Raw genomic sequence first — 26,845 nt, forward strand, 5'->3', positions numbered from 1 at the left:
TCCTTCCCTCCCAGCCTCAGAAGAAACTAATGCTGCCAATAGCCTGATCTCGGACTTCTAGCCTCCAGAACTGTGAGGAAATAAATTTCTGTGTTTAAGGTACCAGTCTGTGCTACGTTGTTATAGCAGCCCTAGCAAATGAATACAGATTGGCCTCTCCCCTCACAATGTGATTACATTTAGTTTCTCAGCCTGATGGTGGACATCCTCAATTCCTCTGGCACTTTCCACTCCCGGCTGCTGAAGATATTACAGCTTTGCTCTGCCTACACCTCTCAGCCTCCCCACCTTTCACCCCCAGGACACAAGCCCTTTTGGATCTTAGCTATCATGAGGGGGAGCAAGAAAGGTTTGGACCTAAGAAAGGAGAGAAACCCAGAACCTTACAAATCCAACAACTGCAGGTACATAACTGACAATTGGAACCTGTGTATGCCTTCTGATGTGGACTGAATTGTGTCCCCCAATGTCCATGTATTAGAAACCTAACCCCCACTGTGACAGTGTTAAGAGGGTGGGAAATCCTTTCATGGTAATTGAAAGGTGANTAACCCCCACTGTGACAGTGTTAAGAGGGTGGGAAATCCTTTCATGGTAATTGAAAGGTGAGGCATTGAAGAGGTGATTAGATTGTGAGGACCATGCCCTAGTGAATGGGTTAATCCAATGAAGGTTTAACGGAGGTCATGGGCATGGTTCTGAGGGCTCTCAAAGGAGAGAACATAAGGAGCTCTCTCTTATTCCCCATATGATACCCTGCACCACTGTAGTCACCATCAGGAAAAGGCCCACACCAGATTGTTCCCTGGACTATGGACTTCCCAGCCTCAAAAACCATAAGAATAAATATTGTTTCTTTACATATTACCCAGTTTCAGGTACTTCTCTTATAAGCAACAGAAACTGACTAATACACCTTCAAAGAAGCATACTCCCAAAGTGGTACAATTGTGCATAATCAGATAAACCATATTATTAGTGGTTTAATAGATTTTTTTTTGTTTGTTTTATTAAATAGTACCACATATCAAGTTAGGTAGAGTGAGTTATAAGATTTTAATCTGAATAATTTATATTTAAAGCCAGATTATGAAAAGTAAAAAATGTGTATTTATTTTGTTATTCATCCTGATTGATGTCATCAGCTATAGTTGAAGATCCAATACAAGAAGTTCAGACTGTCCCAAAACTTCCCAAGTTAAAGGATTTAAAAATAAAATTTAGGTCTTTAATTAAGACTTCATCTATTGCATGGCATCTTTTACGCTGTGGTAGAAGATGAAGAACTGTGAGTCTAAGTGTGAAAAATAGATTTTTATAGAAATCCAGCTAAATGCTGCAGGGTTGAGCAAAGGCTTGATTTCAAACCCTTTCCCTGGCAGTTGCAGTGGAAGTAAGACCTTATAATTTTGTATATTTATGAGCAGTTGAGTTCTAATTCTTAGAATTAATTCTAAGAAAATCACTAGTTCTCTGTAGATACAGAGAATTGCTAAAGAGTAAATTGTTGATAACCATTGCAACTAATAGTGCTTTTCTCATTGTAGATTTCAAAATGTTTGGGAGAAAATATGAGTTATCCTTGGGGTAAATCCACAGGATAATTTTTGGAATATAAGAATTTATCCATGTTAGAATAGTGTAGTTTGTTTTCCACTGCCACAGTAAGGAAAATAACACTCCCTTATAGAGCAGATTAAGGGAAAAAGTAGAGATTCTGGAGCACAAGGAATTGTCTCTTACTGCACAACTTTTCCTAGGATAAGCACTGCATGACAGAAAGTTATTAGCTCACTCTTAACTGCTCTTCCTCTCGCANACACCTCTCAGCCTCCCCACCTTTCACCCCCAGGACACAAGCCCTTTTGGATCTTAGCTATAATGAGGGGGAGCAAGAAAGGTTTGGACCTAAGAAAGGAGAGGAACCCAGAACCTTACAAATCCAACAACTGCAGGTACATAACTGACAATTGGAACCTGTGTATGTCTTCTGATGTGGACCGAATTGTGTCCCCCAATGTCCATGTATTAGAAACTTAACCCCCACTGTGACAGTGTTAAGAGGGTGGGAAATCCTTTCATGGTAATTGAAAGGTGANTAACAACAGTTGATGGAAGTGTAGTGATGCCATGGTAGGCACTATTGATTCCACCATTTTAAGGGACTACTTTGTCATTTTTAATTCTCTCTTAAATTTTCTCATCTTTGAAATTAACTCTAGTTCTTAAAAATCTCCCTTGTTATGGTCCTGAATCAGTATATGGACTCCCGCTCACAAAATTAATATTGATAAGTACGCAAAATACAAGAAAAATGTTCTCATCTTTATGTAGAGTGAGATTTAATACTCTTTTTACATAACATCCAGGCCATCAGTAATTGACAAGATATGGAAATTTGGCAGCATTCCATAGCCACACTTAAATCTTATATTTAAAAGACTAGCCACATACTTTTGAAATGGTAGAAATTAGGGTAAAGCACATTTTAATGTGTGTTACAGTAGAAATATGCCAATTAATATGTATAAAAAGTACCAGATATCAGAAGTAAGTCAGAAGTATCAGATCATTTGATTCTTCAGTCTCAATGATGTAAAATTCAAAACCAAATTCCTCAATATAACTGCTAAGGCCATGTAAAGTAAACCACCTCACATCCTGCACATTTAGAAATGGAGACAGAGGGTTTGGATTTCCCTAATCCCTGATGGTCTTCACTAATTACTACAGCCACCTTCTTGGTATCAGAGGCCACCATACTATCTTAACAGCCTTGGCCATTAAGTGATCCCCCCTTAACATTTTAAATACTTCGGGATAATGAAATAAAATTAAAGGAATATATGGTATTCCACAATCCAGTTTCCTGGGAATGTCAAACTGGGATGGTTCGCAGTAGTAAATAGTAAAAGATCCCCAGACATGTCTGGACAATTAGAATTTTGTCCCTTGAAGTGATTCACCCTGCATTGCTAATGTTGGAGGAACTGAACGCCATTTTTAAGGAAGCTGGTGGATTTCATTATAACTTGAGAGTAGGCTTATATTATTAGGGCCTAATATAGCCATAATATATGGCTGCTCCATGAATATTTGTGGAATTAAATTAAATTCTCTTTTCTCCTTTGGTGAGAACCTGTATTACCTTACCTAGCTCTGGGAAAAGATATTAATGGGGCCCCAAGGGGAAGATGTTAGCCTAGACCCCAAACTTTTAAGACAGTCAGTTCCATCCACTTCTAGAAGCATAGTGTACATTGAGGGCTCTCAAAGGAGAGAACATAAGGAGCTCTCTCTTATTCCCCATATGATACCCTGCACCACTGTAGTCACCATCAGGAAAAGGCCCACACCAGATTGTTCCCTGGACTATGGACTTCCCAGCCTCAAAAACCATAAGAATAAATATTGTTTCTTTACATATTACCCAGTTTCACGTTCTTCTCTTATAAGCAACAGAAACTGACTAATACACCTTCAAAGAAGCATACTCCCAAAGTGGTACAATTGTGCATAATCAGATAAACCATATTATTAGTGGTTTAATAGATTTTTTTTGTTTGTTTTATTAAACAGTACCACATATCAAGTTAGGTAGAGTGAGTTATAAGATTTTAATCTGAATAATTTATATTTAAAGCCAGATTATGAAAAGTAAAAAATGTGTATTTATTTTGTTATTCATCCTGATTGATGTCATCAGCTATAGTTGAAGATCCAATACAAGAAGTTCAGACTGTCCCAAAACTTCCCAAGTTAAAGGATTTAAAAATAAAATTTAGGTCTTTAATTAAGACTTCATCTATTGCATGGCATCTTTTACGCTGTGGTAGAAGATGAAGAACTGTGAGTCTAAGTGTGAAAAATAGATTTTTATAGAAATCCAGCTAAATGCTGCAGGGTTGAGCAAAGGCTTGATTTCAAACCCTTTCCCTGGCAGTTGCAGTGGAAGTAAGACCTTATAATTTTGTATATTTATGAGCAGTTGAGTTCTAATTCTTAGAATTAATTCTAAGAAAATCACTAGTTCTCTGTAGATACAGAGAATTGCTAAAGAGTAAATTGTTGATAACCATTGCAACTAATAGTGCTTTTCTCATTGTAGATTTCAAAATGTTTGGGAGAAAATATGAGTTATCCTTGGGGTAAATCCACAGGATAATTTTTGGAATATAAGAATTTATCCATGTTAGAATAGTGTAGTTTGTTTTCCACTGCCACAGTAAGGAAAATAACACTCCCTTATAGAGCAGATTAAGGGAAAAAGTAGAGATTCTGGAGCACAAGGAATTGTCTCTTACTGCACAACTTTTCCTAGGATAAGCACTGCATGACAGAAAGTTATTAGCTCACTCTTAACTGCTCTTCCTCTCGCAAGGGAGTGTGGGAGGTATTTATTAATAGATAGCAACTCTCTATACAGCTAACTTAAATTGCTTTTGTATAGTATCAAACACATTTGCAAAATTAAGAGCCTCCATATAAAAAAATTTACTATGGTATTTCTTTTATGCCAAGAATGAAATCTCAGGCATTAGGCTTTTGTTCAAAAGGAATATTTGTGTCTCTGAAAGGAGTATAGAATACAGTGAGATAATTCGTATAATTCCTCAATTTTTATCATAGAGAAATGGGCCCAACTTTATGTATTTTTACATATTTTTATAATTCTTTTAAATGAGAAAGTCTTAAAGATTTTATATTAAAGAAATTAACAGGTCCATAGAGAAGTTGTACAACTTTGGAATTTTAAATATAAGATGTGACTAAGGATTTCAGTGGCTCTAATTCACCATGGTTTATTGAGACTATGTCATGAGCAAAAGATAGTCATTGGCTCAAGCAAGGAGACCAGTTAAAACAAATCTGATTTCTTCCCTCTGGTTTCACTTATGGGAGCTCAGAACATTAGAGCTAAAAGGCAATAGACTGTATCTAGGTGGACTATCATAAGGCATTGATTATTTTGAGATTTAGCCTTTAAATCATAGAATATCTGTTTTTAATAGTACTATAGCTTTTCTATTTATTTTATTTCATTTACTAAAAGGGAAATTTATAATATAAATGCATACATTAGTAAAAAAGAAAAATCTAAAATCAAAAATCACCTTTGTACCTTAAGAAACTAGAAAATGAAGAGCAAACTAAGCCCAGACCTAGGAAAGGAAGTAAATATAAAAATTAGAGCATAGATAAAAGAAATAGAAAATAGAAAAAAAAAAAAAACAGAACAGCATTTAAACCAAAAGTTGGTACTTTGATGATATCCACAAAATTGACAAACCTTTACCTAGATGGACTAAGAAAAAAGAGAGAAGATCAAATAACTAAAATCAGAAATGAAAGAGGGGTCATTATAACCAAATTTACAAAAACTAAAAGGGGTATAAAAGAATACTATGAATAATCGTTGGTCAACAAATTAGATAATTTAGATGAAATGAATAAATTCCTAGAAACACACCACCTACCAAGACTGAATTATGAAAAACAGAGAGTTTGAACAGAACTATAGCTAGTAAGATGAGTGATTATCACTTTTTGGATTCCTGATGCAGGACTCCCTTGAGTATTTCTTGTAGGGCTGGTCATGAGGTGGTGAACTCCTGCAGTTTTGTTTGTCTTGAAAATACACTATTTTTTCTCTCATTTCTGAAGGATAGCCTGGCTGGGTATAGTTTTCTTGGCTGGCAGTTTGTTTCTATTAGTATTTTGCATATATCATCTCACTTTCTTCTGGCCTGTAGAGTTTCTGTTGAGAAGGCTGCTGTTAGTCTGATAGGGTCTCCCTTATAGGTGACCTGATGCTTTTCTCTTACTTCCTTTAAAATTCTCTTTGTCTTTGAGCTTTGACAGTTTAACTATAAGGTGTCTTGGAGAGGATGATTTTGGGTCGAATCTGTTTGGGGATCTTTGAGCCTCCTGGATCTGAATGTCTGTATATCTCCTCATACCAGGAAAGTTTTCTGTTATTATTTCATTGAATAGATTTTCATGTCTTTCCTTTCTCCTCCCCTTCCATAACACACATGATTCGAATGTTTGTGCATTTAAGGTTGTCTGCTCTCTCTCTTAGATTTTCTTCATTATTTAAAATCCTTTTTTCCTTTTTTTTTTTTTTAATCTGCCTGGGTTATTTTGAAAAGACTATCTTTAACATCAGAAATTGTTTCTTCTGCTTGTTCTAGCCTGCTGCTTAAGCTCTCAGTTGGGTTTTCCATTTTGTTGAGTGAATTTTTCAGTTTCATGAGTTCTGCTACATTCTTTTTTAAGGCATTAATCTCTCTGTGAATTTCCTCCTTCATATTCTCAATTTTTTCTCATTTTATTATGTTGTCTAACTGAGTCTTCTCGTATCTCCATGAGTTTCCTTAAGATTGTTGCTCATAATTCCTTTTCAGTCATTTCAAGATATTCCTGATCTATAGGGTCTGGTATTTGAGAATTACTATATTCTTTTGGTGGTGTCATACTTCTTTGGGTTTTCATATTTCTAGTATCTCTACATTGATGTCTGGTCATCTGGTAGAGCAGTTGCTTCTTCTATTACTCTGGAGTGGGCTTTGAGGAAAGAGATGTCCTCTTCCTTTTCTGGTATCTGCTGGTGACTCTCCTTGTGTCTCCACAGTTGAGTGTCTGGTGGGCTGTCTGCACAGCAGCTGTGGCTACTGCTGTGGCATCAAGCTGCTTATTTGGCAGCCGTGGCTGTGGTGGGCCACCCATGTGAAAATGTTGTTTTCTGCATGCTTCCTGCCTGCTTCTGGGCTGGGGATGCCGCCCTTGTCTCCTGCCTAGGACCCTGGGCATGCTCTGTTTCTTCTCTGTTTCTGGGCAGAGGGGGCCTGCCCTCAGCTCCTTCCTAGGACCCTGGGCATCTAATTCCTAGAATATTTATTAAACATCTAATATGTGCCAGACATTGTGCTATAGACTATAGATAAAGAAATGAAGAAGACATATTCAGTCCTTATCGTTAAAGATCTTATAGTCAGAGAGAGAAATGATTAAATAATAATTCCCTGCAGGAGACAAGTGTTATGGTACAGGAAGACTAGAGAGCCTGAGAACATCTACAAGAAGCACCTAATGCAGACATGGTGGGTCAGGAGGGCTTCCCAGAGCCTGAGTAAGAGACACCTAAGCTGATACCAGAAGGATAAGTAGAAGTTACCCACACAATAGCAATGAAGGAGTAAAGAGTGTGCAAGTGAGAGGGTATGTAGGTGGGGTTTGCTTGTGGGTGAAGAGTAGCAGGAGATGGGGGTGAGAAAGCTCACAGAAGCCAGATCACGGTAGGCTTTGGAGACCAGATTAAGGAGCATGACCATTATCCAATGGCAATGGGAATCCACTGAAGGATTTTAATCAGAAGAATGACATGATCAAATTTGTGTTTTAGGAAGGTCACTCTAAATAGTGAGTGGATTGAAGAGCAGAAGGCAAAACTGGCAGTGACCAGTCAGAAGGCTGAACAGTAATCTAGACTACAGAAGTATTGGGGATATGAAGTGCCTTGGACGACTTCCTGAGATTAGGAGAAGAATCCAAAGTACTGATTGATTAATTATGGGAATGAATCAATAGAAAGAGTCAAGGCTACCTCCAGGTTTATGTCTTGAATAGAAATATGAAAAATATGCAATAGGAAGATAGAAAGCAACTTTACTCTTGGAATACTAAAAACTTAGAGGTAGTGTCTTAACAAGTAAGAAGCCCTTAAAAAGATGGAAGCATGATACCACAAATAGTTAAAAAAAGATTTTTTCCTACTTTAGATAAAGGATGCCTTTTCTAATTGTAAAGGCCTTAGTGTCACTAGGTACTTTTCAATATTCATTTGTGAGCAGAAATTTAGGGTTTTAGTAATTAGTCTAACAAATAATTAAATATCTCTAATGTTGGTTCATGAAAATGTGAAACTGTTACTGCTAAAAGTCATGCAATTTCTCACTGAATCAATGAAAATTCTGTGCACATCTGCATTTGTTCTGATTGTTGTGTTCCTGGAAGGAGCTTATGTTCTGATCAATGACTGAAGTTTATTCAGCCCCTAACTGTGAATTAAATAAGCAGCTGCTGGAAATGTCAGCAAAGTCACATAAAAGAATTTTGATTCAGTGCTGTTTTACTATTAAATAATCAGTGTTTGTGTCACATTGAATTGAGGTAGAAGTGCCTTGTGGCTGTTCTTTCTACCAGGAGGTGCTTTAAAATACCCTTCTCTTTACTTACATTAAAATCAAGAGGACAGCATGGATACATTATAGATACAGGTGGCTGAACCAGTTGAATGAAGTCACTTTTTTTAAATGCACAGTTCAATCTTTCCTGTTTGTCTGCTCTGTGATAACTCTTGAACATCTGACTGATTATCATCCTATTTGGCATACTACTAAAGAATAATTGGACATAACTTAGGTTAGATGTGTGGATCAAGCTTCTATCCTAAAACAACATGATGGCTAATATTTTAAAATTTCCTTTTTATAGTGATCATATCTGTGTAAGGAAAATGTCTTTGTTTCTATAAATATATGATTAGGAGTTGCTGAAATATAAACTAGCTTTTTATAAAATTAGCCTCTTCTAATAAAACAAAAGGCAAAACTCTTATAAGAAAATTACCATTGCCAACATGACACATTTGTCAGAGGAAGGGAGGAAGGAAGGAGGTGGGGGAAGGGAGAGCAAGAGAGAGAGGGAATGAGAGAGAGAGAGCTACCAAACTACATTTTCCACTGTTAGTCACTGCATGATGTGATTATTAAGCCTAACCACTTCCACACAACATGACTGAGAACCTCCTAAAATTATTACTGATAAAAAGAAAAATCCACCCCAACAAATACCACTGTAAAGAAATGGTTCTACTGGGCCGGCCCGGTGGCGCACTGCTACAGTGCACCACTTGGGAGCGCGGCGGCGCTCCCGCCGAGGGTTCGGATCCCACATACGGACCAGTTCCCGCTCACTGGCTGAGCGAGGTGTGGCGCAGCACCGAGGGTTGCGATACCGTTGCCGGTCCCGGTCTGGTGCGGGCGCGACACTGAGGGTTGCGATCCGTTGCCGGACACGAAAAAAGACAAAATGGAAAAAAAAAAAAAAAAGAAAGAAATGGTTCTACTTAAAAGATATTTTCATATGATTATCAGTGGCAGGGTCAACACCAAAGTCCACTGTTATTTCAGCTATTAGAAGATCTCTATGCAGCCAATGTTTTCTCTCCTCCCTGTCATTTTAACAGTAATTCTCTAGAATAAATATAACTGATTATAGTCCTTTAATTGGGTATGGGGAGAAATGGGGCTAAGGGAATGTGAAACATGGAAAGAAGAACAGAGTCTGCTCTCATTTAACCACGGATCTTTTGTTTTTCCTCTAGGTACTGACATTAGAAGTACCTGCGTTTAGATCCAGGGTGTGTTCTCTTTCTTAGGGAGGTTATTTGGTATCTTTGCACTATAGTTTCCTCTTCTATAAAATACGGTGCATGAATATATTTCTCTTGGGGTTGTTGTGAGGATTAAATGTGTACAAATTGCCAGTCACACCCTAAGTGCTCAATAAATGCTACTCTGCTCTTCAACTACCTTCATACAGTCCCACTTCAAAGACCCCAGAATCCCAGTAATAAAACACATAAACAGGAAGCACAAAATAAGGTACTGATGTAGAAAACACAAGGTAAGAGTTAGGTCAATCAGTGTGTTACATTATTCTCCTTCTCCTCATGGGTTCAAAGTTAATTTTCATATGTTAATTTGTTCCTTTCATCTCAGAGTATTGGACTCTGATTCCCAGCTATGTATTTATTATGATAAAATTTCAGGTCAGTAGAGCAATTTGGACTTCTAATATAATGTGTTATGCTGCATCATTGTTATCACTTTATTATCTATTAACAAAGCACTTTATGTGAATGATATCACATACAAATAACAAATTATATTTTCACAACTCAAAATGGATGTCCAAGGTGAAAATCTGCTGTAATATTTTGTAAGCCCACACTAGCTGTGCATCTGGGATTTCAAAGTCCCTGAATATCTTTCTATGTAAACCACCGGTTTGGTTCAACTTCTTCAAAATATTTTTCTCCTTATTTAATTTTACTCATTTTTCATTTTCATCCTGAAACTCTATTTCCTGTAGACAATAAACATGAGGTTGTCTTAGAACAGATAAGATGCCCAGAACTGATTCCAAAATCGTGCAATTGATTCCAGAAGAGTGCAGTATGTTTCCTTGTTGACAGGGGACACACGGGTTATAAATGCATCCTCATTTAAAACACTAAAGAAAAACAAAAGCCTTCCTTAAGAAAGAAAGAAGAAAAAAAAAAAATCCTGCCCTAGAACCTTGGGAAAAAGTCAAGATAGTCAAGGTGATTTACCGATTAATATTTCTGAGAGCTGAAGGTTTCACTTTAATAAGATTGTCCAAGTCTTGGCTGTATAAAAGAGAAAAAAAAAAGTTTGGATTAGTAGTAGGTTTTCAGGTTGTGTCAGGTCATAAAGCAACATTATAAATGCACTTCATTCAGGGGGAACAGACAGATAAAAACATGAATTGACTGCTTTTATTTGATTACCTGTGATTGCTTCTGATTACTGCAGGATTCACTTTGATGAGATTATCGAGATCCTGGTTTCTTTAAATAGAAAAATAAAAAGAAAACAAGTTAATTATAAAGTTCTTTTGGTAACATCATTAAGGTTATAAATCTGCTTGAAATAATAATAAAACCAAATGTTCTTCCTGACCAAAGCACATTAAAAACAATATAGTTTCATTACCTTCGGTTGTTTTCGAAAATGTCAGGTTTCACTTTGATGAGCTTATCAAGATCTTGCTTTCTTTAAGTGGAAAAAAGATTAAAGCAGCTTGGGTTAGAGATAATATGGGTCAAAGGTCATTGAAAATGGGAAGAAAGGATTATAGTATAAGACACTGTTTTATAGTATGAGACACATGGTGTAGAATAGCCATGAAATATGTTTTCTAACCAAACCAGGGGAGAAAGAATTACGCTGTATCAGAAAGAAACACTCTGAGTCCACACATTTTATTGCCAGAGGCTTTCTACAAGGGCATGCTGGTTAAGTGTTCTACAGCAAATATCTGGTGATTGACAATTTTTCACTCCGGAATGTTTTCACATGAAGATACGAACTGATTCTAATGTCCCTGTCATTTTTTAAATCATGCTCACCAGCTAAAGATATCATTTTTTTTTACAAGGGCATGCTGGTTAAGTGTTCTACAGCAAATATCTGGTGATTGACAATTTTTCACTCTGGAATGTTTTCACATGAAGATACGAACTGATTCTAATGTCCCTGTCATTTTTTAAATCATGCTCACCAACTAAAGATATCATTTTTTTAAAAAAAATAAGCTCTAAAACTGGGGTTATTCTTAATATAATACTTGGCAAAGAGAGTTCAAACAATCCATCAAAATTGTGACTTTTCTTTCCTCTGTGATAACTGAAGAACTGAATAAAACTCAGTCATTCACACTCAAGTTACCTACACACTCTGAAAACATCTGAAACTCCACCAGCTTCTTTCTTCAGCCACAGAAGAGTATTTTGTCCCATATAGTTTGCTATCATTCACTGCCTCAGTATAACACCTTGTTTTTAAAGGCTGGAAAGTAGTGATTTTTCAAAGTGTTCCTCTAAACCCATTTTTAATATTTAATCAGAGAAATACATGGCAGTCACCATGACAAAAAAATGGCAGGACTGATAATACCTGCTTCCAGTACCATCTGGGATGGCAACCTGCCTGTACTCCATTTCCCCCCAACAGTCCTGTTTTCTCACATAAAAATAAAATAGATTTTATTCATCAAGAAGATTGATGCAAGGTTATGAACTGAAGGGAGCCATTTAGAGATGAATCATCAGAAAAGTCTGAGAAAAAGTCTGCGTTTTCCTTGCCAGGCTACAGCCCTTCCATGGAATGTGCTTTCCAGCTCATGGCTCCGTTAGGTTTGATAAGCTCATTCTGGTTCTCACATCTCCATGGTAGATGGAAAGACCCTAACTGGATTTTCACTATTTGGGGTTGTCATTGATAATAATATTCTCAATTAAAGAAAATCAATTGGTTTCTAGAAATACTATTAAAAGAATGATTGGCATATGAGAACTATGCAAAATATAATTTTCTTCTGTAAATTGATTGCAAAATCTGTTATAATACTGTATAATACTGTTGTACCAGAAAGACAACAGTCCTTAAAATAAGGTTAATTTCACATATTAAAATTAAAAATAATGCTGATGGTCAGCTCTGTGCCCCATGAATATGTAAAATCCATAAAAATTTTTTAAAGAAAAAGAAAAAATACAAAGAATAAATCTTTGTAGAAGAGACAGCATGTTCAAAAACCAGAAATTTTTTAATATATAAAATTAATCACAATTTTTTCAGTGTAACTATGTATTATTTTCACATGCCAGTAAAATTAAGAGTAAATGGCATAGAAAATGCAAAAACAAACATGTGGATTTCCATTTTCACTGTTCTGCTGAGCACAGAAAATTTGATTCATTCAATAACCTAGAACAATGGTATTCAAACCACTGTTTCATAAAGCCCAGTAAAAAAGGCATTTTACATCACAGCCTAATACTCGCTTTCACACACACATTAAAATGTAAATTTCATGAAATAATACCCTTACCACATAAAAACTCTCATATTTGCTATTCAAGTCATTCTATTTAATTGGGGGACTATGCTGATTGCCAACCACTAAATTAATTATATGACTCTTTAATGGGTCACAAGCCACAGTTTGAGAAACAGTAGCTTAGAAAACATAAATATATGCTCTATCCTACCACTATTCTAAAAAGGCAACATCTCATGTTAATAAAACAAAGATCTTAGTAACAGTCCTGAATTACCTTGATTGATAGCATTATGTAATTTTTGAAAACAGCAAATATATCAGACTTTTTTTCAGGCCCCAGGTCCAAAAGATGAAGCAAGCTTTTATCTAATTATTATTCAGGGAAAATGTAACCTTTTTTCTACTCAAGTTACTGCTTTCATTTATTTTGCTTTAAGGATATAATAAAGGAAACATAAGAATATTTAGGTATTATTACTTCCATGTAATTTATTTTATTTTTATTTTTATTTTTTTTCCTTTTTGTCTTTTTTCGTGTCTGGCAACGGATCACAACCCTCAGTGTTGCTCCCACACCTCGCTCAGCCAGTGAGCGGGAACCGGTCTGTATGTGGGATCTGAACCCTTGGTGGGAGCGCCACTGCGCTCCCAAGCGGCGCACTGTAGCAGTGCGCCACCGGTCCAGCCCGACTTCCATGTAATTTAAAAACTGTAAAGTATTTCGCACTCATTTGCACATTTGTGCCATTGTAATCTATGGGGTAACCCTTCAAGTGACCCTGTGAGAACAGTAAAGGACACCTCCTGGCTGTCCCACAATAAGAACAACAATCCTATCTTTATAGCCTCCACTATTTCCCTAGGTGCTTAATTAATTTCCATATATTTTAAGAACAAAGTCTATGTGCTGCTGTATCAAGACCAGGGTTTGGGCTGGAAGTTAGAAGACCTCACAGAAGACCATGAGATTTTTGCCCCTGGACTCAGCATTCTCACCTGTAAATGAGGAGATTGGATTGGATCATGTCCAAGGCTCTGTCCATCTCTAACATCTACTTCTAGAACTCTATAAAATTGTACTGCTTGTGGTGTTTATTTAATTAGCTTTTCAATGTCTCTTTTTCTTTTTAAATGCAACGCACTGATAATACATTCTATATTCAACCAGCCGTACGTGGGTGCTCCAAAATGTAATATTAAATTGACAACTTATTATTGTCTTGGAGTAACATCTCTACGCCCTGGTACATAATTAGCTTTAATCTATGTTAATTGCCTGCTGTTAATAAGATTGAGTATGTCTGCTGAATTATCTTTTTGGTGTCCACAGCCTATAATTATACCTAATGTGCAGCTAATGATACCTAGTCGTAGGCTGTGAACCCAGTAGGTGCTCAGTAATTATTCACTGCCTAAGACATCACAGGGCTACTATCAGTCTTCCACTAATTTTCTTTGTGACCTTGGTCAAATCATTTAACCCTTCTGGGTCTTAATTTCCTCTTCTGCAAAATGTGTAGGTTCAATTGAAACAGTGGTTTTCAAAATGATTCCAACTAACTAGATTCTCTAAGTTTCCTTCTTTTCATCTCTAAAATTTTATGATTTTCACATGTACCAACAAACCTTTAAAAAAGAAAATCATGAAAACATTCTTAATGTGTAATGATAGAAAAATCTTTATATAACCAGAGACAAAAAGTGAATTTCATTATCTTACAAATGCTACTTGAAGAATTATCAAATTTTAGGTCTCTAACTTTGCTGGAAACAACAAACCCTCTAAAGAACAATGAACCTCTTAAAATTTCCACTACCAAAAAACTCTTCCAACACAAAGTAAATGATATTATTAATGATGAGTCTAATGAAGTGTCTACATCTTTTTAAAAAATTAACTATCATTAATAAATTTTAGTCAATTCCAGAAAGGTATTAATACCAACAGGACACAAACAAAACAAAACATGAACAGCTGGTGGACTAGCAATGCTCCTCCAATCGCTCCCTTCACTCGCCTCACTTGAGGCTGGGAGAGGAGCAGGCACATCATACATTGTTTTCAGCTGCCTCTTTCTTGCTGCTAACAAGTAGATACATAGCTTTCCATGGACATATACAAAATCTGATGCTATTTCAAGACCTATATTTAATTTGCTCATAGAATAATTATAAGTCACTTATATTCATATTGTGCTTATTTAAAGAGAAACAAAAACAAAACAAATAAACAACATCCTTCTCTTACCCAGCGTTGTTTATGACAGCTTTGGGGCTTACACTGATTAGTTCATCAAGACCTTTTTCACTGCTAAAACAAAAGGTCAAATTCAATTGGAAATCAGCAAATTTCATTACTGGCATTGTTTTATTTTATTTTATTTTTGACAATGTAAATCATTCAATGGGCTCCTAGTGTAAAACATAATGTTACCAAGTTTCTACTTTATGTACATTAGTTATCATTTTTTAATCCTCAAAACAACTCAGTGAGGTAGATATTACCACCATCACCCCACCCCCAATTTGTAAATAAAGAAATTGAGCTTCAGAGGGGTTAAGACACTCCCTGGGGCTGATACCTAAAAGTGGCTGAGGGTGAACCAAAAAATTGGAACCACAGCAACTGGAGCCCAGACCCCACACTCTATCCCCTCAACACCCTTCCTCTCTCTTGTTCATAATAATCCCTTACATCTGCACAACGCTGTTTACCAACCTCATCTTCACGATAATTCTGTGAGAGGTAGCTTGGAGTTTCTCTGACATGCTTTTATTAACTTTTGCTCCAGTGTTTAATGGGTGTTAACTTCTCAAGAACAAAAGTAAATTCAATAGCACGCAAAAATATTCTAATCAGATATAGGAATGTTATATCATCAGTTTTCTCTTGAGTCATTTAAAAATTAATCCTTGGATTTGTAAATGAGTAGAAAGCCAATATTCTTTGGTTTATTGGTTTTATAAACTTATAATTTATTAACTACAAATTTACAGTAATAATCTGGTTATGTTATTACTGTGTCAAAAAGAATTTCTCAAGTAGTAATTATACAGAATTAGCTTCAGTATTATCATTTTAAACAATATTTAATGAAATAAATAGAAGAAATGATAAAAGAAAACTCTTTTCAGCATTATTACACATCAACAAATCAACTTGTCCTTACTTTTTAAAGTACCCTGTCAAAATATCCTTAGCCAAATAATTAACTTTATTTTTTAGCATAAATTGGAGACTTGCTCAGGAGTCTTCGATAATCTTAATAAACTTACCTTTTGTTTGCTGAGGGAATCGCTTTGATAAGGTTGTCCAGGTTTTGGTTCCTAAAGAAATGTTACAAGTTTCAATAGATGACAAAGTCAACTAAAATCAATAATTTTTACATGTTTAACCTCAATATTGAATCAAATGACTGTTATTTAAAACTTTGCCATTACTTTAATTGTCTTTTTAGCCCTATGTAAAAAAGGGGCTACTATCAATTCATTTCTTGCTCACCTTTGTGTATATGAGGATTTAATTTAGTTTTATTCTTGTTTCAAATCAACCTCAAAGCAAAATTACTCTTAAACTCCTTATTTTTCATATTATATTTATGTAGTAGAATTACAATTTAGAATATTTTTGGAGGTTGTAATGCACAAGAGAAAAATATAAAATTATTCATTTCCATGTGTTTCTTGTTACCCTCCCTTTCAAAAGAAACAACCAAACAAACAAAAAACTGGGACTTCTAAAAAATGAGTTTTTTCTTGACTGTAAGTTATGTAAGTAATAGACATAACATGAATACTGATGCTACTTTAAGACATTAGGTAAATCACTTCAGAATCACACTTCATGCAAAGGTAAATGATAACAGGCAAGACTTCAGATTATATAATTTATGTTTTTATTTAAACAGTCAAATATGCAATCATAATTCTAAAGAGATAATGCAATTATCACACTGGGATCTCATCCCAACCCTAACACCAAAAGGCCTGAACAAGAAGCCTAATTTGATATATTTTATTATTGGACAATACATTATATATCCTAAAAAGAAAACAGACCAGAAACGCTTATGTCACCTACCTAATCTTTGGGACTAATTTATAAACTCATTTTATTACGTACATGTAATCCTTCCGTGTAAATTATTGTATTCTATGATGTTGAACTGTATGAAATTGTCATTCTGTGAGTCAAAAATAGTCGAATGTAAGTAATTTCTTAAGGTTCAACCTAATAGGATGATTTCTTTGTATTTTCTTCAAATTAAGTGTTGAGTTATGGTATGGTGATTCAATGATGAAAAAAAGTAGTAGCAGTGATAAGGATACTGATAGATAATGTGTAATAAATAAGTACTTGAGCACTAAGTGTTTCACAAGTGTGATCACTTTTAATTTTTCTAACTCATGAAGAAGTTAACTCTTACAATCCCAGCCTTACAGATAAAGAAGCTGAGGCTTAAAGGAAATTAAGCAATTTGTCCAAGACTACAGCTGGTAAATGTTCTCTGAACTTAAAAATCTCACTACCGGGGCCGGCCCAGTGGCGCACTGCTACAGTGCGCCGCTTGGGAGCGCGGCGGCGCTCCCGCTGAGGGTTCGGATCCCACATACAGACCGGTTCCCGCTCACTGGCTGAGCGAGGTGCGGGCACGACACTGAGGGTTGCGATCCCGTTGCCGGTCCCGGTCCGGTACGGGCGTGACACTGAGGGTTGCGATCCGTTGCCGGACACGAAAAAAGACAAAAAGGAAAAATAAATAAATAAAAAATAAAAATCTCACTACCAAATAGAAAAAATGGACACACACCAAATGCAATGCATGGTAGCATGTGGCTACTGAAATAGAGGCTCAAACATTGAGCAAGAAAGGTCATATAGCTACGGCCATCATCACCTTTAGGAACAAAGTCATCTCAGGAGAGGGACAAAAGATAATTAATTGTCTTTCACTGAACCTTAATCTGTAATGTAAAGTATTATACAGCCTCTGAATTCAATGTCTGACTCTCAGACAATGACGATAAAGTTGTATTCTTATTTGGTGAGCAAAATCTCAGAACAATGTACCATTAAATATTCAGATAGAAGAGTGACAAAATCTTAGGTTTAACCATAAAGTGAATGAAACAATGCATATAAAAGTGGGGGGACAGCAGGTTGTATTTCTGAAGCCTCCTCTACTACATTGAGTTGATCCTCCTACTTGCCAAAATGAAATGCTATCTAGCCTAGGGGTTAGCAAACTGTGGCCCTCAAGCTAAATACAGACTGCAGCCTGGTTTTGTAAATAAAGTTTTATTGGAACACAGCCACTTCCATTTGTTTACAAGGTATTACTATGGCTCCTTTCATGCTACTGGCAGAGTTGACTAGTTAAAACAGACTGTTTTGACCCCCAAAACCTCAACTATGTACTATTTAGCCCTTTAAGAAAAAGCTGCTGACCTCTTTTCTTGTCTAAATAAGCTCTATTTGATAGCTACATACTATAAAAACAGAGAGCATTCCTACGTACAAAGTAAGATAGGAAATCGGTTGGAAAGATGATATATACCTTGGTATCTTTTGTATCAAACTCATATTCTGGCAGCATAACAATATATGTTTGTAGCTTCATGGTTTTGTCTCTTTATTTACTACAATGTGCCTTAGAGAAAATCTCTCTATATAAAAGACAAACGTCATTCTTTGTATTCTTTATTATTCAATGAACTGAGTATAATTTTTAAAAGTGATCTCCCAGTTTTAGGAATTGTTTGAGTAGAAGACAACAAGAAGAGAGGGAATAAATGATGGAAGAAGGAAGAAGACCTTTTTATCGCATGAAGAACTTCCTTTAGGATACTTAGCTCTAGAAAATTGCTTGAGAGTTGATGTTTTGTCCCATGAGGAATCCCTGTTCATTTTAAGAAAATCCCAAGCATGGAACACACATCCCATACTATTAAGCGTTCATTCCTGTATTTTGAGGAATTCCCTCTCCCACAAAAGCCTACAGCCAGTGAGCCTTAGGCAAGGGCTTGAACACCAGATTTCAGACACAGGAGTTGTTGATTTGGAGACCCATCACTGGTTGTCTCCATGGTGGGGCAATGCAGTTTCTCATACTTTTAAAGTTGCATATCAAGGAAGAGATGGAAGAACGCCATAAACCTTACCCTTGGTTAGTTCTATTAGTTTCAGGAGTCACTTTGATGAGGCTGTCAAGACTTTGGTTCCTTAAAAACATGGAAGAAATGACAAGATCAGTGATAAATTTAGATCAAATTTCTATAAATATTTGTCAAAACTCAGAAATACTTTTTATTATAAAATATTTATTTAAATAGAGATTATCTCAGTGGGTTGGAATTTTTCAGTATTGACTATGAATATGTCTGTTATGACCTAACTATAACTGCATAGAAATAATGAATAATGCCTAATGTTTTTTAGAAAATTTTTGATGTGCCAGGCACAGTTCTAAGTGTTCATATGATTTACCTAATTTAATCCTCATACTAACCCTATAACATAGGAAGTATTATCACCCTAAGATCATAGGAGGGAAAAACCGAGTCACAGAAGAATTAAGTAATTTTCCCCCATGGCTAGTAGAGGCAGGGCTAGGATTTAAAGCTAGGTAATCTAGCTCCAGAATGCTGTGCTTTACCATGACACCAACCGTCTTATTGGAACTTAGTAAGTGAATTAGCATTGGAAGTGTCTAGAGAGCACCTGGCCCAATTTCTTCACTTTGAGGATGAGAAAACTGAAGACCAAACTGGAGAAGCAACTAGACCAGGATCACACAGGTAGGAGGGGCACAGCCAGTCCTAGACTCACATCTCTGGGCTCCAGTTTACTTCTCTTTCTCCTCTACTGTGCCATCCCTTCTGCTTAAGAAAAATAAATATATCAACAAATGAAAATGTCCTGTCTATCCTGGGAAAACAACTGTGGACCTAATTAACCAAAGGGCACCTTCAATGTATAAGAAATCAATTGACCAAAATCTCTAACATTTCAGATATGAGGTAGTCAGGGTTACAAGACTTTTCCTGAACCATCCTTGGGTTCAGCATCGGTCAGAAAAATTGATGATTTAATTACACTTTTAAGCATTGGTTAGCATAAAATGGAAAAAGAGGAGCTTATTTCTTACCCTTGTACACTTCTTCCTGTTCTTGGATTCACTTTGATGAAGTTATTAAGGTCTTTGGAACTTTAAACAACAAAAACAACAACAACAAAAACAAAAACATGATGAACAAAAATAAAATTAAATCAACTGTCTGTTTTGATTTAAAGGATATATGTGCTCCATATAAATTTTACTATTAAGTTTTGAGAGAAATTAATACCAGTTATACCTTTAATTAATTTAAAAGAGTAAAAATGCTGAACTTCATACAAATCATTGATATACTGGCTTAGTTTTCCATTCACCCTCAAGATAAAACCATAAAAGTAGGGCAAGACTGAGTTTTTTAAAAAATAATTGATTCAGGAACAATGTAATGATTTGCCAAAAACTCTCACCCAATCCCCCTAAGCATTCCATCCAATGCTATAGCTATAACTAAACTGTGTTTTACTAACAATTTCTATTTGTAGTAGTTTTTTCTTTTAAAAGAATTTTATATCCATTTTTTCACTTTACAATTATCAAGTGGCAAAGATAGAACAAACATTATAATCCTCATTTTATAACTAAAGAAGCTGCAGCTCAGTGTTCAAGGGACTTGCTCAAACACACCCAGCTGGAAATGGAGTTCAGACTTTGTGATTCCAACCCAAAGGTTTTTCACACCTTTGGGTATGTAGCCAGTAGTGGGATTGCTGGATCATATGGCAGTTCTATCTGTAGTTGTTTGAGAAACTTCCATACTGTTTTCCACAATGGCTACATTAATTTAACTTACAGTCCCACCGACAGTGTGGAAGAATTCCCTTTCTCCTCATCCTTGTCAGCATTTGTTATTCTCTGTCTTTCAGATAATAGTCAGTCTAACTGGGGTGACAGGATATCTCAATGTGGTTTTGATTTGCATTTCCCTGATGATTAGTGATGTGATTACAACTTGTAATGAATGTGCTAATAATACTGATTTGATCATTACATATTGTACACAAATACTAATAATCAATTCTGTACCCCATAAATATGTATAATCAATTGTTTCAGTTAAAAAATAAATTTAAAAAAATTTTAAAAGGTTTTTCAACACATCTTCTCTGATTAGTGCCACAAATTGATGGGGAGGGAGAAGAAAGATAAGACATAATTCTCACCCTTGGTTACTTCTGTTAACTTCGGGGGTCACTTTGATGAGATTCTCAAGGCTCTGGCCCCTTTAAAACATTGAAGAAATGTTGAGATTAATGATAGACTGACAAGTGGATAAAACTCTTCATTAAAACTCAGAAACATTAAATATTCATTGAGATCATGTCAAAGAGTTGAAGATTGTTAAAGGTGACTGCAGAAGTATGTAGGGATGTATACCTCTCTGAAACTCATTGAGACTCAGTGAGACAATCTTTCAATCTTGGAGCTATTTGGCCACTAGCAAATATTACAATAAGACTCTTTCTATTCTGATACACTTAAAGTTATGCTCTTACCCTTTTCCAGGTGCACAAAACATTTTTGAAATACTCTACATACTTGTCTAATGGAACATTCCAGAAGGTATACCCTCTCAATATCAACCTCCAACATGTTGTGGAACTTTCAAAACAACGTCGGAGAACCATGTTTGTAAGATTGACTTTTATTAGCAGGCTATCACGAAATGGTATTAAGATAAATAGACCAATTTGTTAAAATCCATCACGCAACCTGGTGTCTGCTTCTGGTAATTAAAATTGTGTGTTAGAACTACAAATTTTGACTAGTTATTTTAACAACAAACAATAGGAAGATTAAAATCTATAGAGTTCTGAAATGTTCTGAAATGTAAGATGCATCAACTGTGATATAAAATTCTATGCAGTCACTGAAAACACGTCAGTGTATTTCCGTTGCCTTTTAGTATACACCTGCTTCTGATCTTAATGGAGTTTTGCTTTTCTTATTGTATCTACATGTGTTTTCCACATACACGACACCAACAAATGAGCCTCTGATCTACACAGGATGCCACATGGGGAAAAGAATGTCCACAAGAAGGTTTTTTACACTCTGTTTCTCCACACTCTGTGACCCTAGTAAGATCATATCAAAAAGTCTCTGAGGTTTTGTCTCTACAACATCAAAGATCCTGATATTTGGAAGCAATCAGATGTTGACTCAAGTTCTTTACTTGTTATCCAGATGTCTGAGTATGTAATACCCAGACTAAAAGCATCAATAAAAAATGTGGACCTTTGCCATGCAAATAATGAAACAACCCCACAGAAACAACCACTCTACTCCATTACTCCTCATTGATTTTTGCCTGAATGAAGTATGTGCAATTTGAATGCTGGTGACTGAGAAAAATAATTCCCAGGATTCTATTTCCAGATTGGAAAATTCAAAAAAATAACAGAACAATAAGTATTATAATTTCTCCCTTTGTGTTGGTTGTGGAGTTTGTTTTGATTACATTGTCAAGACTTTGATCTCTTTAAACATTAAACAAAGCCCATAACAGCATAATATTATTTAAATTTCATAGTTCATAAAGTCAATAAAAAAGAGTGGGCTAATTAATGTGGTAATCTACTAATTAATGTAATAATGTAAAATAATATTTGAGTTCAACTGTGTGAAGCAGTGCTACATAGTGAATGTATCTTCAGTAGTTACACATTTTTCAATCTACAAATAGTTTTGGAAAGCCCACTGTGGGCCGGGCTCTTCCCCAGGTGCTGGGATAGATGTGAACAATCCAGACACAGGATGAGCCCTCAGGAGGCTTCATTCTAACTTGGGGAGAGGCTGGCAATATACAATCAAACATATAAATGAATATGACAATTCCAGATAACAATATACACTATAAAGCAAATAAAAAAGAGTGCCTGGTGCTTGTAGTACTAGAAATGGGGGAGGGGTGGTGACTTAACACTATTCAGTGTTTGGAAACGACTTGTTTGACAAGGTGACAATATGGGATAGATCATTCCAGCAAGTGGGAACAGCAGATACAGAAGCCTTTAAGGCAGAATGAGCCTGAAATAGAAAAGATTAATTTGGATGGGCTTTATTGAGAAAGTAAAAGACTATCACTAAATGTTAGAATTTTATTCCACCTGAGATGGGAGAACATTGAAGTTTTAATAAGAAAAGGAGCATGATCTGACTTTATTTTTAAAAGATCTACAGAACTTTGTAATGTGTATAGAAAAAGGAAATGACAACCACTATCCTTAAAAGCCCCCAAGAAGTACACACATAACAAATGTACACACACACTGCACATACACTCACACACATGCAGGTACATACATATCCATATACATATGCACACATAACACAAAAGCACACACATATACTTACATAAATACTCATGAACACATAAGAAACATGCACATGTATGCAATCACACATGTACAATGTTCACACAAGCACACCCATGTGCATGTGCACTCACATACCCATGTAGGCATGCACGTACATATACATACTAACATATGAAGAACAACAGGTCACAATTTGAAATACTCTAATAAAGTTGGGAAAGGAAAAAATGGATTTTTCTTGGAAAATCAAAGTAAACTAAATATTTGAACACTGTCTAAATGGTCAAGAAAACATAATTCACCTTAATCTTTACTATTGTAACAATTATTTGTATCTACTATGTAACAGGCTTGGGAGTATTATGATCCCTCTTTTGCAGATGAGTAAATTGAGGCAGAAGGACACAGTTAACAAGTGACAGAGTCAGAATTTGAACCCAGGCCTTTTGGACTCCCTGTTCACATTCATTACTTCAGGTTACCTCCCTGAACCACTCAAGTAGCCAAGGAAATCAATGCTTTCTTCTCAGTCTGTTGGTTGCAGATGGTGCAAGCCTCTAATTTACTATGCCTTCTACCATGCCACACCACCAAGAGCAGGACAGCTTGACAGCATGCACACCAGCTTTTCATCTAGCTGAGCCCTTACTCTGCCAGCTAGGCTTGCAGACATCAGTGACACATTTTGGAATCAACAAATAATAGCATGTACTGAGTTAACTGAATGAAAAGGAGTTCAAGGGAAATCACATGGAGTTATTTGGTACACTGTTTTCAGCAACATGCCAACAAGCACAGTTTCAAAAATATTCCATCTGCTTTTTAAAAAATAAAAAGCAAGAGGACATAGCTCTCCAGACTTGCTTGATAATTCATGGGTAAGAGAACTCTCTTTAATGAAGTACACTTTGTTAAGCTCTGCATCTTTAAAAACATACCACACTACATACACATACATGTGCTACACACAGTTCACACATATACACATACGCAGGCACTACTTATATGTCCACATACACACTTGTTCACATACACATACTACTGATACATATAAACACATACACTTATATACATACGCACTACTGATACTTATGCACACACACATATATATATACACACACTACTGATACACACACACATACACTTATACATATACACACTACTTTACATAGACACATACACTCACACATACATTCAAAGAAATAGATCATTTTGCTCAGTAGAGAAGGTCAAAATTTAATTTAATTTCTCAAAATTACTTGATAACAAACTTCGCCCAAGAATCAAATACAAGAGACTTCCGTGAACCTGTATAGAATTGTTTAACGTCATGTGTTTGAATGAAGAAAAGCTCAGTTTTGGCTTGAATTTCAATTTATTCTCCTGAATACAAGCACTCAGAATTCTAATGTGCGTATAAATGCCAGACAAAGGGGAAAAAAAGCTTAAAATGTCTTACCTCTTTATATTCTTATTTGTTTCAGGATTCACTTTAATAAGCCCATCAAAGTCTTGTTTTCTTTGAATAAAGAAATGAATTTGAATGAATGTCGTTAAAACAAAACACTAATCAAGTGAATAATGGTTGAAAAAATTATGAAGTGGTAAATATATAAATTCTCTATCTCAACGTAAATTTTTAAAGCTCTAAATGCAAATGAAAATTTTTCTCATCTCTTGAGCTGAAGACCATTTAAGGTTGCTTATTTGTTAACAAGAAACATATGATTTTTTGTTTTGTTCTCAGGATGCATGTGTTTTCTTATTCGACAAAACCAACTTTGACTTTAGATATACCTTGTTAGAATACCCCAAACAGGCAGCATTGAAGTAATGTAAGTTAGATAAATTTCTACACTGGATCTAGCCAGAACATAAATTTCTACTCAACAAATTAGATATAATTTCCTATTCTGTTTTTGAATAAAAGAATAATGTTAATGATAATAATTTAATAAGATAATAACTTGACAATATATTAAAATAATGATAGTAATAAGAAGAATATACACCTTCATATAAACTCAACTATTGCTTTCACCCAAACTTTTAAAATATCATTTGCCTCAGAGTAGATTATGGTGAATTATAAAGGGCAAGAAAAAATACCTTCCATAGTAGGAAAATTAATGACTCACTTCTGAGGGGGACACGTGCCACTCCATTAAAATGCACTGACTGATACCAAAAGAGGCATAAGCTGAACCCAAAAGGGAAAGGAGGGGATGGCAGACACATTGTGATTGGGTACTGCCGCCATGACAACAGGAGACAAAGTGGTGGTAAGTCCTTCCTTCCTGTGCATGTACCTCCCCAGCCTCTCTCCTGGGCTGCCTTCTAAGACCATCCTCCTTAGAGATGTTGATTTGCAAGAGTTTTAGTCAAGGCTCACTCTTGGCTATCTTTGTTAATTTGGAAATCCACTTTGAAAATGTCAAGAATATGCATTGTTTAAACACAAAGAAATTCAATTTAGTAACTCATTCCTAAAAACAAATCAACCCAAAATCTGGGAGAAAAGGCAATTCATTATCAAACATTGGAGCAATTCTTCAAAAATTAGTGGTTTTATTGGGAGCAAAAAGGGATGGTCATAAAAAAATTGTTTTATCATCAGATCGATCATCATCACTTACAGAAACCAGAATTAAAGACACTAAGTCTTACCCTGTAATATTTCCATTTCCTTTGGGATTCACTTTGATAACATTGTCAAGGTCTTCACCTCTTTTAAAAAAAGTTTAGATCAGTTTCAAAATATTCCCATTGTATTTGATCTATACACATTCCATATTCTTGATGATTAATTCAAACTTTTGGAGAAAATTAACATACTGATATTAAATTGACTTTTAGTATAAAATTGTTTATCAATAATATAGCTAAATTAATCTCTAGAACTTCATTGGGCTATAGATAGAATATATTGCAGACTCTGAAGTAAAGATCGGTGCACCAGGGATCAGATACAGAAGAGAGAAGTCAAACCCGGAAATGTGATGCCCTCAATATCACTGAGAGGATCTCACAATTATTCTAGGGGAAAATAACCAATATCCAGAGACATCCAAGCAGTTCTCACCCTCTGCTGGTTTTCTCTGTCCTGGCATTCATTTTGATAATAGATTCGAGATCTTGGCTTCTTTGGAAAAAACATCAAAACTTTATGTCAGTTAATATTACATACAATTTTCTCTGAAATCTTCATAAACAAGAACATCTCCAAATGTGGTGTCAGATGTTTTCAGGACCAAATGACCAGGAAGACCTTTAATGTAATTATCCTTAGCTTAATTTCCATGGTCGTGCTTGATTTAAACCACTCTAAATCAGTTTAGAAAAGCTTACAACTTGCCTCTCACCTTGCAGCTTTGTCCTTTATATTTCTTAATTTAAATTCTGAAATTGACTAATTTTTTAACTATTTAAGAAAATATAGAATAAGAGATTATGTAGCAGGTTTTCCTGCACCCATTTCGATTCAACTCAAGTATGTGGTCTATGGAAACAGCAGTCATCGTATTCCTTTGCTTGCTAATTCTGATGAGTCTAAACAGTGCAACAGTCCATCTGTGACAGAGGAATGCAGAACACTTCCATTTCTAATAGGTGTAAAAAGCCAGCCTGAGAAAAGAGAGCCCCCTCAAGATAGAAGCTTTACTTACCCTTTCTCATTTGTGTCAGTCCTTTCATTAACTTTAATGAGACTTCCAAGGCCTTGGTTTCTTTATAACATGGGGGGGGGGGGGAGAAAAG

At 35.6% G+C, this 26,845-nt stretch overlaps 1 protein-coding gene across 1 annotated transcript in view; it reads right to left on the reverse strand.

Moving 5' to 3' along the window:
• SCEL (sciellin) overlaps positions 1 to 26,845 on the reverse strand; it is a 113,533-nt gene that overhangs the window by 19,754 nt on the left and 66,934 nt on the right. Inside the window, exons 14-25 of the mRNA XM_008572528.1 lie at positions 26,755 to 26,814; positions 26,172 to 26,231; positions 25,757 to 25,816; positions 24,549 to 24,608; positions 20,933 to 20,992; positions 19,803 to 19,862; positions 18,817 to 18,876; positions 15,931 to 15,981; positions 14,903 to 14,965; positions 10,803 to 10,862; positions 10,598 to 10,657; positions 10,400 to 10,456 (exon numbers count right to left, since the gene is read on the reverse strand). Coding sequence (XP_008570750.1) covers positions 10,400 to 10,456; positions 10,598 to 10,657; positions 10,803 to 10,862; positions 14,903 to 14,965; positions 15,931 to 15,981; positions 18,817 to 18,876; positions 19,803 to 19,862; positions 20,933 to 20,992; positions 24,549 to 24,608; positions 25,757 to 25,816; positions 26,172 to 26,231; positions 26,755 to 26,814 — 711 coding nt within the window. The remainder of the gene's footprint in view (positions 1 to 10,399; positions 10,457 to 10,597; positions 10,658 to 10,802; positions 10,863 to 14,902; positions 14,966 to 15,930; positions 15,982 to 18,816; positions 18,877 to 19,802; positions 19,863 to 20,932; positions 20,993 to 24,548; positions 24,609 to 25,756; positions 25,817 to 26,171; positions 26,232 to 26,754; positions 26,815 to 26,845) is intronic.

Source organism: Galeopterus variegatus, unplaced genomic scaffold (assembly GCF_000696425.1).
Source record: "Galeopterus variegatus unplaced genomic scaffold, G_variegatus-3.0.2 Scaffold802, whole genome shotgun sequence".
Lineage (NCBI taxonomy): Eukaryota > Metazoa > Chordata > Mammalia > Dermoptera > Cynocephalidae > Galeopterus > Galeopterus variegatus.